Genomic DNA, 12069 nt, shown 5'->3' on the forward strand with positions numbered 1-12069 from the left:
GCTTAGTGATCATGGTGGCAAAAGGGAGTATCGTCTCCCATATCCTGCCTCATGTCTATGCATTGTTGAATGGTATGGAGAGGGAGACCTCCGTCAGGGAGAATATGAGCATGCTGAAGGATGTTCAAGGTACATACTCGGTACCGGGGAACTCCAGTGGAGGAGACAAGGATGGTGCCGGTGAAAAGGTAAGTGAAGGAGAGGCAGAGAAAGGGTTGCTGTCAGACTTTGCCGCTACTTTTCTCAGTGCTGCTCCCATCCCAGAATGGATCGGTGAGGACAAGGTCGGTGTTGGTTCTGGAGACGTCAGTGCCAGTCGTGTTGGTGCCAGTGTCAGCACGGAGCTATGCCCATCCGATGTCTCCAACGCCATTGATGCAGTTTCTGGTTGGTGGTTTTCTCGTTGGTACCGTGGTTGGCGCCTTTGCTATCAGCGCTGTTTGCTGTGTTGTCACCAGTGTTGGTGCCTTTTTCTGTTTAGTAGCCAGTGCTTTTGTGCTGAGGGCGGTGCTGGATATTCCGGCTTGTCCCTTGTGCTCACCCTGCTAGTAGGAACAGCAGGCAAAGAGCGAGTTGGAGAAGCCCTTATTGTCTTGGTGGGGGCTGGCGCTGTGCCTGGCGATGATGCTCTCCACTTCTGAGGCGCCGCTGATTCTGAGACGGGCGCAGTCGAGGAATCTGACGGTTAGAGCACCTTATGAAACAATCATTCTTAGGCACATTTCCCTATCTCTGCGGGCTCTGGACATGAGCTCTGAGCAATGGACTCACTTTTGTGGATTGTGCGCCTCCGCTAAGCAATGAATACATGATGTATGTCTATCCGAGGCCAACATGGCTTCACGGCAGATACCACACTTTTTAAAACCTGGTGAACCAGGCATTTTGCACTCAGACTCTTCTTCTCCTTGTCTCTCTCCCCTCCCTCCCTCTCTGTTTAAAAAAAAAAAAAAAAAAGTCCAAGAGGGACAACGGAATCCAAGAAGTTTTTTTTTTTTAAATAACAGAGTAACTAACTAGACTAAGATTAAAATTAACTATTTACAAGATAACTATAACAAACTAATCTTATAATTGAATCTCTCTGACAGGATGGGAGAAAGGAAGAGCTCCCTCTGCACCCGAAGACAGTTGAGAGGAACAAGCGGCAGCCGGACTGCGCGACGATCAAAGGGTGAGAACAGCGCAAGACGCTGGACGTGCATGCTTGGTGCGGCTGACTACGGCTCTTGAAAATCTCCAACCTGCGGCACTCGGATGAGCCTGACACCTACAGTAGAGCACCCATGTGGACACTACTTGAAGAAGCAGCCATGTTCTCTGATGCAAAAGCTTACATTCTAATTGGGCAGAATACACAATACTAGGACTATTAAAACTGTTATTTGTTTAATTGCTTATATTCTGGGCTTGTTGCCCAGCCTGCTACCTTGTCCTGCTGCAGCCATGGCTGTCCTGCCTGCAGTCCTGCTGCAACCTCCGGGTCCTGGGGCTGCTCCAGCTCAGCACAGAGATAATTTCTGTTAATCTCAGAGGTGTGACAGGACTACTTGTTTTTAAAGTTACAGACTAATGGCTACTTCTCTGAAACTTTTTATTTTTATTTTTAAAACACAGGAGTAGTTGGTCATAAGAGGGATTTGACTGAAGACACACAAACTGGGGAAGTTTCAACTTAGGTCCAAACACAAACTACATACTCATTACAAAATCAACTTCCTGGAGTCTATTTTTATTAACTAAAAATACTAAATAAACCTGAGTAGGGATGCAAAATCCCAGTTGAGTGCCTCTGGCCTGTCCCCCTCCTTGCCCCACTTTAATTGGTTAACTAGTTAAACAATATGGCAGTCTGACTGGAAAGTCCCGAATCCCCCCAGGCAGGGGTTGCTCTAGCCTGGTCAGAACAGCTCCTACCTGCAGGATGCCCAGGCCCAATGTAGAGAGAGGCTGGTCCTCACGATGCTTGAAACTGTCAACTTTCAATAAACTGATTGGGGGGAGGGAGGAAGGAAATGCTAATATCCAGCAGAAGAAATTAGAGGATTTAGCTATGGAATTGCACTCCACAGCTTTGAGAACTTATTCCAAAGTCTATGCATTCCTCTTAAAAAACCCTAACTGATTCATTCAAATAAAGGTTGACGTATTTGAGAAACTCAAGACCTGGAATAAAACAATGGAAGAGATACCCAATTTTTAACTATACCTGGGAATGTGTTTCATTCTCCTGAAGCTGTGTCTTTAATGTTTCATACTCTGCATTCAGTTGTTCCATTATTTTCTTGAAGGCATCTCTACGTTTTAACAATCTTTCTTTTTCCTCATGAAGTTTCTAGAGAAAGAAGAATAAAATGGTTTAAGGAAAATGCAGGACTATGTAGCACTTTAAAGACTAACAAGATGGTTTATTAGACGATGAGCTTTCGTGGGCCAGACCCACTTCCTCAGATCAAATAGTGGAAGAAAATAGTCACAACCATATATACCAAAGGATACAATTAAAAAAAATGAACACATATGAAAAGGACAAATCACATTTCAGAACTGAAGGGGGATACGGGGGGGGAAGGAAGGTAAATGTCTGTGAGTTAATGATATTAGAGGTGGGGAAAGGGAGATGTCTGTGAGCTAATGGTATTAGAGGTGATAATTGGGGAAGCTATCTTTGTAATGGGTAAGGTAGTTGGGGTCTCTGTTCAATCCCCCCCAGAGAGTGTCGAATTTCAGCATGTCATTCATGCTAAAATTCGACATTCTCCGGAGGGGGGGAATGGACAAAGACACCACCTACCTTACCCATTACAAAGATAGCTTCCCCAATTATCACCTCTAATACCGTTAGCTCACAGACATCTCCCTTTCCCCACCTCTAATATCATTAACTCACAGACATTTACCTTCTCTTCCCCCCCCCCCCCCCCGTATCCCCCTTCTGTTCTGAAATGTGATTTGTCCTTTTCAAGTGTTCATTTTTTTTAATTGTATCCTTTGGTATATATGGTTGTGACTTCCATTATTTGATCTGAGGAAGTGGGTCTGGCCCACGAAAGCTCATCATCTAATAAACCATCTTGTTAGTCTTTAAAGTGCTACATAGTCCTGCATTTTGCTTCAGCTACACCAGACTAACACGGCTACATTTCTATTAAAATGGTTTAAATGCTTTTTAAGGTATTGATCGTCTATTAAAACTGCCAAGTCCTTTGAATCTAAGAATTTCTAATATATTTATCACCAGAGTGTCTATTTCAGGAATTCAATCAAATTTAATGTGGAAAGGTGGCCCAACAAGTGTTCCCTTTAAGCTGCATGCAGCACAGCTTTACAGGTCATTAATCAGCTCTGCCCAGTCTGTACACAGAGGGTATGGCTAGATTGCGAGGACCTATCGGAAAAAGATATGCAAAATGCACCCCGGATTTTGCGTATCTTTTTCCGATACTTTTGTTGGAAGAGGCTTTTCCAAAATTTGGCCCATCTAGACTGGGCCAAATTTCGGAACCCACCCCCTTTGAAAGCCCCCTTCTTCCTCATGGAACAAGGAATACAGGAGCTTCCAAAAGAGTGCATTTGCTCTTCCGCAAAAAAAATGGAAGAACAACCGTGTTCCCTGGACGCGGCGGAGTTTTTTTGGATACTGGAGGTATCCCAACCCCTCGTCCCCGCAGTTTAGCCATACTCACTGGGTGGGGCTGATTAATCACCTGTGAAGCTGTGCTGTTGTGCAGCTTAGAGGGAACACTGGTCCTTACTGTTCAACTGTTTTCAATTTAACCTTCTAAGAGCTATTTTTTTTTTAACTCCCCAGCCAAGAAGGTATACACAAAGAATTCAAAATGTGTCCTACAAATATTTCATAAGCTACATTAACACTTAGCATGAGAAGTTGCATTTAATACCTATGAACAAGATATAGCTATTAAAAATGCACACCTGGTGACGTGAAATGAGGCACAAATGTCCAGGGTCTCCTTCATGTTAATTCTAGAAATGCGGTCATGACAGCATGCAATAGTACAAGGCTGCATTGTATACTGGATAGAGCATTGGCCTGAGGTTGGGCTCTCTCTTCCTGATCCTACCACTGGCCTTCTAAGTGATTTTGAACTAGTCACTTCAACACTGTTTCACTATTTGTCAATTGAGAATAAAGATGCTGACCGCCTTTGCAAAGCAATTTAAGATCTGTTGATGAAAGGAGCTATATAAGAACTAGGTGATATTCTTGTTATTACTGTGTGAAACATAGCAGAGGTAGATTTGATGTCATTTACTTCAAACCTTTAAACAAATTACTTCCCAACATGTTTTTATAAACACATAAAACCAGACTCTGTCTGAACACAGTATGACAAATATAAGTTTCAAAATATTAGTTGCTGAACTCTGAACACAGGCAATGTTTTTATTATTTGTACTGTGGTAGCAACTAACAGCCTCAGTCATGGACCAGAGCTATATGGTTCCTGTACAAAGATGGAACAGAAAGATGTTCTCTTCCCCAAAGAATTTACAATGTAGATAAATCCAAATACAACTGTTGCTACCTTTTTCTTCTCTTCTCCTGATGCTTTCAGAGCTGGCAAATTATTGTACATTTCCAAGTCCTTTGTCATCTGTTCAATTTTTTCTTTGAGAGAAGCCTGTTCATCAACCATCTTACCCTCCAACAATTCCATTTTCTGCAAGTCCATTCGCAGTCTTTGACTGTCTGAAATGAAAGTCGGTGAGACTATTCATGAGAATATAAGCAGCAGGATTTGGCCCAATGTACAAGTGACATTTGTCAAATGATACCATGCAATTATTACAGCTACTGAAGACTAGGAAGTCTAAGTGTCAGGAAAGTCAGTTGTGACCTGAGATACTACAGGATGGTAATTTCATTCTGATTTTGTTAATATTTATTTTATTTTCAATTTTAGGTTTTACTGTGCCAGAACATTAGCACAAAACATTGATTGCAAATTATGGATGTTAGCATATAGACGTTTAAACTATTAACTGATACGCGTGGTTTATTGGTTAATCCTAATGACTGTACCCTCCCCCACCCTCTGTAGCCACTGCAGCTAGGTGGGGAAGGCAGTCCTGGTGCCCTTGGGGAACCAGCTTTTAAGGAAATGTTTATTTTTAAATTATTTCCACTGAATTTTTTAAAAAATAATATAAATATTTCTGTTTTCATTTTTGAAAATCTTGTTTTTATAATACCACATTCAGGGTTAAATTTGCCCTGGTCACTAACTTTACAAATGAGCAACTAGTACCAAACGTTAGCATAATAAGAATTGGTACTAGGGATGTGAAGGTTTAACCAGTTAACAGTAAACTTCACCCCTAATGCATGAGATTTAGGCTACGTCTAAACTACACCCCTCTATCGGCAGAGAGATGTAAATTAGACATTTCAAAAGTGCAAATGAAGTGGGTATTTAAATATCCCGTGCTTCACTTGCATAATTGCATCATGGCGCTGTTTCGAAGAAGCATCATGTCGAAAGTGAAAGAAGAAGTTACTCTCCCTGTGAAGTAACGATTGTTCTTCGAGATGTGCCTGGTGGGTGCTCCACTCCAGGTGTCGGGTCTCATCCCAGTGCTGCGAATCGGAGAGCTATCAGAGCCGTGGTCCACTGGACCACGCATGCGTGGCTGCCAGAGGCAGCGTTCATGCCTTTGATGTGTTGCGTGCGGTCCGGCTTGCTCAATTCCTCTCAGCTGTTCCCTGAAACGAGAAAAATGAAAAATTCCGGAGCGGGGAGAAAGGGCGGGTTGTGGAGCACCCACGGGGCACATCTCGAAGAACAATAGTTACTTCACAGGGTGAGTAACAACTTCTTCTTCGAGTGGCCCCATGGGTGCTCCACTCCAGGTACTTCGGAGCAGTACTCGAACACTTGAGCGCTCCGGAATTAAGGTTTTTGAATATGGGAAAGAACTGCTGTAGCCACTGAGGAATTGGCAGCACATTAGTTTACTACAGCGTAATGCCTCATAAACGTAGAATGAGAGGACCATGTTGCTGCTCGACAAATGTCTCGAAATGGAACACCTCTGAGAAAAGCTGTAGTCGTGGCTACTGCTCTCGTAGAATGGGCCTTAGGAGAACACACAAGAGGTTTGTTACATATGGAGTAACAGGTTGTAATACACGACACTATTAATCTCGCAATCCGTTGGGAAGTGATGGGTTGTCCCTTGGTTCGATCTGCTAACGACACTATTAGGAGATCCGATTTCCTAAAGCGTTGCGTTCTTTCGATATAAAAAGCTAATGCGCTCCTCACATCGAGTGTGTGCAGCACTGCGTCTTCCCTTGAAGCATGAGGCTTGGGATAGAAACAGGGAAGAACTCTCATTCGTGTGGAAATCATTCGTGTGGAAATCCGAACAAACTTTCAGAACAAATGCTGGATGAGATCTCAAAGTCACCGACTCCTTAGTAAAAATCGTGTAAGGAGGTGACGACATGAACGCAGCTATTTCGCTCATGCTGCGGGTCGATGTAATGGCAAGCAGAAAAAGCAGTTTTGTGGTCAGAAGCTATAATGGTATCGTAACTAAGGGTTCAAAAGGGGGCGTGTCAGGGAATCCAGAACGAAGTCCAAATTCCAGGTGGTGGTCGTAGTGGTGGGTTGAGGTTCTTAAGTCCTTTTAGGAACCTCTTTGTGATGGGATGAGCAAATATAGAAAACCCCCATCCTGACCCCGATGAAAAGCACTAATTGCTGCTAAATGCACTCTCAGCGAGGCTATTGCAAGGCCCGTGTCGTGGAGGTGCAAAATATAATCAAGTATCTGAGATATTCTTGCCACGTGAGTGTCCTTGACATCACTGCCACACCACGCTTCAAATCTGGTCCACTTGGCAAGGTAGGTCTTTCGAGAAGAATCCTTTCTGCTATCTACTAATACTTGCTTGACTCTCTGTGAGCATGAGCGTTCGACCGGGTTGAAACAGCAAGCATCCACGCCGTGAGGTGTAAGGTCTTGGGTTTCGGATGACACAGGGAGCTGTTGTCTTGAGTCAAGAGGTTCGGAAGCAGAGAAAGGGTGTACGGTGTCCTGATGGACATCTGGTGGAGTATTGAATACCAAGGCTGCCGTGGCCAAGCTGGGGCTATGAGGATTACTCGAGCCCTTTCCATAGTGATCTTTTCCAGGATTCTGGGAACTAGGACAATCGGGGGAAAGGCGTATAGTAATGACGTTCCCCAATTGCGAAGAAAAGCATCTCCTAAGGAGTGGCGTCTGATCCCTGCCCTGGAGCAATAATTGGGGCACTTGGCGTTGGCTGCCGTAGTGAACAGGTCTATTGAGGGGAACCCCCATTGGATAAAAATACAATGCAGAATGTCCATGTGAAGTTCCCACTCGTGGTCGTGGAAACAGCCTGCTGAGTGAGTCTGCAATAGTATTCTGGACGCCCGGCAAGTAGGTGGCTGTCAGAATGGTATTGATGCGGATACACCATTTCCACAAGCGCATCACTTCTATACAGAGGGATTGGGATTGAGCCCCTCCCTGTCTGTTTACATAGTACATGGTGGCAATATTGTCCGTAATATTTAGTCTGCAGAAGCGAAGAGTGAGGGGGGACTTGATAGCAGCCTTCAACTTCCTGAAGGGAGGTTCCAAAGAGGATGGAGAGAGGCTGTTCTCAGTAGTGACAGATGGCAGAACAAGGAGCAATGGTCTCAAGTTGTGGTGGGAGAGGTCCAGATTGGATATTAGGAAAAACTATTTTACTAGGAGGGTAGTGAAGCATTGGAATGGGTTACCTAGGGAAGTAGTGGAGTCTCCATCCCTAGAGGTGTTTAAGTCTCGGCTTGACAAAGCCCTGGCCGGGTTGATTTAGATGGGATTGGTCCTGCCTAGAGCGGAGGGCTGGACTTGACGACCTTCTGAGGTCTCTTCCAGTTCTATGATTCTATGATAAGGGGATGGTTGGATGAAATAACATGATCTTGGTAACTAATTGACCATTCATTATCAGTTGGAAATAGGTCAATGGAGGGATGATAGGAGTTGCTATAGGGAACTTTCTGGGTGTCTGGCTGGTGAGTCTTGCCCACATGCTCAGGGTTTAGCTGATCACCATATTTGGGGTCAGGAAGGAATTTTCCTCCAGGGTAGATTGGCACAGGCCCTGGAGGTTTTTCGCCTTCCTCTGTAGCATTGGGCACAGATCACAGCTGAAGGACTCTCTGCATGTTGGGGCCTTCAAAGTATTTGAAGGCTTCAATATCTGAGACATAGGTGAGAGGATTATTCTAAGAGGGGTGGGCGAGATTCTGTGGCCTGCACTGTGCAGGGGGTCAGACTAGATGATCATAATGGTCCCTTCTGACCTTAAAGTCTATGAGTCTATGAGTCTATGAGTAAGGAGTCTATGGTCGTATTCCTTATATGGGACTGAAAATGCTGACATGCATGATGCACTGCTCTTAACTCGAGAACGTTGATGTGTAAAAGCATCTCCTGCGTAGACCAGCGACCTTGAACTGTCATATTGTCCATATGCGCTCCCCAGCCAGTAAGGGATGCATCCGTTGTTATTTGCTTCAACAGTTGTGGGCGGTGAAAGGGAATACCCACCGTAAGATTGGTCGGCTTGGTCCACCATTGCAGGGATTGTTGTACATGTGGTGGTATCATCACCACCTTGTGAATGCTGTCCCTTACTGGAGTATATACTGCAGCCAGTGTTGGAGGCAGCGAAAATGTAACCTTGCGTTTTGAACAACAGTTGTTGAGGCAGCCATGTGTCCCAGTAGTTGTAACGACACTGACAGGAATCATCGGGGCATGCGTCAGCGTGTGAACAAGATCTTGAATGGCGGCAAAACATTTGGCAGGTAAGTAAGCGCGCGCTGTTTTCGAGTCAAGCCTCGCCCCTATGAAAATCAGATCTTGTGTAGGTTCTGGCGAGGATTTCTGCATGTTTATGAGAGGCTGTTGTCACCATGTGTTTGGCCTCTGAATACGTTAGGCCTCTTATGAGGCAATCGTCCAAGTATGGGAAAATTGTCATTCCCAGTCTGAACAAGTGGGCAGCCACTAAGGTTTTCGTGAAAACTCTGGGTGCGCATGCCAACCCGAAAGGTAGTACTCTGTACTGGAAATGTTCTTGGCCTAGCTGGAAATGGAGAAAATGCCTGTGTGCCACATGGATTGCTATGTGAAAGTAGGTGTCTTGCAGGTCGAGGACTGCAAACCAGTCCCCCTTGTTCAACGATCGAATGATGGCATTTAGGATCACTATCTTGAAACAGTGTTTCCTGAGATAGCGGTTTAACCTGCGTAGGTCCAAAATGGGTCTCTATCCTCCTGTCTTCTTCGGGGTAAGGAAGTACTGGGAATAAAATCCTTTCCCCCCAAAACTGACTTGGTACCCTCTCTATTGCACTGATATTCAGAAGATGCTGAACTTCTTGCTTCAGCAAATGCTCATGAGAGGGGTCCCTGAAAAGGGACGGAGTAGGAAGAGTGATAGGGGGAAATGGAGAGAAAGGGGATGGAGAGACCAGATTGTACCACTTCCAGTACCCACTTGTCCGCGGTGATAATGGACCAGTGATGATGGTACTGTTTTAAGCGATGGTGAAACAGTGTAAAGAATTTTGTGGTATGCTGAACGTGGGAGTCGCGCTTGCATCTTCGACGGAAAAGTCAAATTTGCTGCTTTGGAGCAGGTTGATTGGATGAACGGTTCAGTTGAGATCTCCTATGTTGAGGACCCTGTCAGAAGCGCTGATTGTCTTGGGTACGCGGTTGATTCTTATGGAACGCATAATCATACCTTCGTTGGTAAGGGTAGGGTTAGGGTTAGGGTTACGCTTATAGGGAGGTGTGTACATTCCCAAGGTACATAAAGTGGTACGGGAGTCTTTGCCAGAATGGAGAACTTCGTCGGTGCTTATCAAAGGGTAGGTCTTCAACTTTATTTTGAAGCTCCCACGGGGTCCTGCAGATGACTTGGTACCAGGAAGACCGTCTCATTGCGACCCCCGTAGCCATGGTCCGTGCAGCCGTGTCGGCAACATCCATGGCCATCTGCAAAGTAGTATTACAGGCTATATATCCCTCTTGGACTATGGCCTTCAGCAAGGGTTTCTTGGCATCAGGGAGATACTGTATTAGCTCTGTAAACTTCGAGTAATTATCAAAATTGTGGTTAGAAAGGTGGGCCATATAGTTTGCGATTCGTAACAATAACGTAGCCAAAGAGTAAACCTTTCTTCCAAAAACATCCAATTTTTGTATTATCCTTGTCTTGGAATGTATTTTTATATTGGGGAGCTTTCGCTCTACGTTGTACCACATCAACAACAAGGGAATTGGGTTGAGGGTGACTGAAAAGGAAATCCAGTCCTTTAGCGGGTACAAAATGCTTCCTATCAATCCTCTTACTAGTTGGGGCAGCCGATGTAGGGGTCTGCCATATTTCGTCTGCCACTTCCATGATGGCTCATCAATAGGAAGGGCGATCTTAGCCCGCTGTTGTTGCCGTAGATTCTTCAAAAGACGATGTTTCTTTACTGCTACGTCTGTTAATTGTATCTCCTGTGTGTTTGCAACTCTCTTGAACAGATCCTGGAACTGCTTCAGGTCATCCAAGGGAGGGGTGTCTTCTGGAATCACTGCCTCATCCGGAGAAGAGGAGGAACAGTCGGCTGGGGGAATGTGTGGTTGAGGATTTTCTGTATCGGACAATTGGCCCTCTTCTGGTTCCGAATGATCCTGATGGATGGTTAAATTTTCCGATGGAGGCGGAGAAAACAATTGCTGTAGATGGTCAGGTAAGTGTTGCACACTGGGTAATGGACGAGTACATGAAGAGCCTCTATAGGATAGGGTAGCATGGCCAGGGGGCGGTCATAATCATCCCTGTGGTAGCGGCCATAGTAGTGGTCTGACTGCGCTGGCGAAGAATATCTGGAAGATCTTGAACTGCGGATGTAGTAGACCTGACATGGCGACCATCTCGGTGATCTGCACCTTGGTGACCTCCTGGGGAAGCGAGAACGCGATAGAGAGCATCTTGATTCTATATAAACTGTGTCCCCCTCGTTAGGGTCTTTTAAGTAGCTGGTAAGAAGGCGAGAGGCAATAGTCCCGGTGCCATTGGTATCTGGGTGGAGAAGGAGACGGTCCCGAGGAGAAGGTAGGCGATGGGGATAATGTGCTGTAGATTTCTTTCCCCACAGCTTTACAAGGCAATGAAGCCTTGTCAATTTCAGCTGTTGGTGGAGAGCTCGGGGCTGAACCCGGCTGCGGTGCCGATGGAGTCCCACATGGGTGCGGTGTTGGCGGTGCCGAGGAGAAGCCCGGTGCCGGCAGATCAGAGTTTGCCTGTGGTGCCGCTTGGGACGTTTGCCGGCTCGGCACCGGGGGGGTTTAAAAGCGCCCCAGCCGGTGCCGCTAGAGCAGCCGTTGGCGGTGTCGGCTTGCGCACTCCCGCTGATGCCGGCTTCTGAGCTATTGCTGGAGCCGGTGCTGCTTGTAGTCCTGGCTCAGGCGATCTCCTCACCCTAGGAGCACGTTGATGCCCTGGGGCAGGTGCCCCTGATGATTTGTCAGGGCATTTGACTTTGGTGGTAGCAGGCAGGGATCGCGGTGGGGACGTCTTAGATTTCTTATTAACGGTTGTCCCAGGAGACGTTGCCTGCCGTTTCTGGGCTGCTATGCCAGAGGCAGGTACGGCATCGGACTCCAGCGCCTTGCCATAAAGGATGAGTTTGAGGCGCAAGTCTTGATCCCTACGAGCCCTCGCCATTAACTTGCTGCAGTGAGTGCACTTCTGGGGGACATGCGTCTCACCCAGGCGCCCTCACACAAGAATCATGTCCGTCCGACAACGGCATAGGCTCCCGGCAGACGGAGCATTTTTTTAAAACCGGGGGATGCTGAATTAGGGAGGAGGGAGAAATGGAGTAATCTCTCCTCTGCTTGTCCCCTTAACTCGTTGTGAGATTCAGTCTGTTCCCCCCCCCCCCTTTTTTTTTTTTTTTACAGATAGTCGCAGTCAGAGGGAAACTTTCCTTTAACTAGAAATCAACAAGA

General features: G+C 45.9%; 1 protein-coding gene across 5 annotated transcripts in view; it reads right to left on the reverse strand.

Annotated features, from left to right (window-relative positions):
• The window catches only part of IFT74 (intraflagellar transport 74), a 122053-nt gene that overhangs the window by 18197 nt on the left and 91787 nt on the right, over positions 1–12069 (reverse strand). For all 5 annotated transcript variants that reach the window (XM_006127246.5, XM_006127245.5, XM_075931462.2 and 2 more), the window contains 2 exons: positions 4551–4714; positions 2210–2335 (listed from right to left, as the gene is read on the reverse strand). In XM_006127246.5, coding sequence (XP_006127308.2) covers positions 2210–2335; positions 4551–4714 — 290 coding nt within the window. The remainder of the gene's footprint in view (positions 1–2209; positions 2336–4550; positions 4715–12069) is intronic.

Source organism: Pelodiscus sinensis, chromosome 6 (assembly GCF_052426305.1).
Source record: "Pelodiscus sinensis isolate ZL-2025 chromosome 6, ASM5242630v1, whole genome shotgun sequence".
Lineage (NCBI taxonomy): Eukaryota > Metazoa > Chordata > Testudines > Trionychidae > Pelodiscus > Pelodiscus sinensis.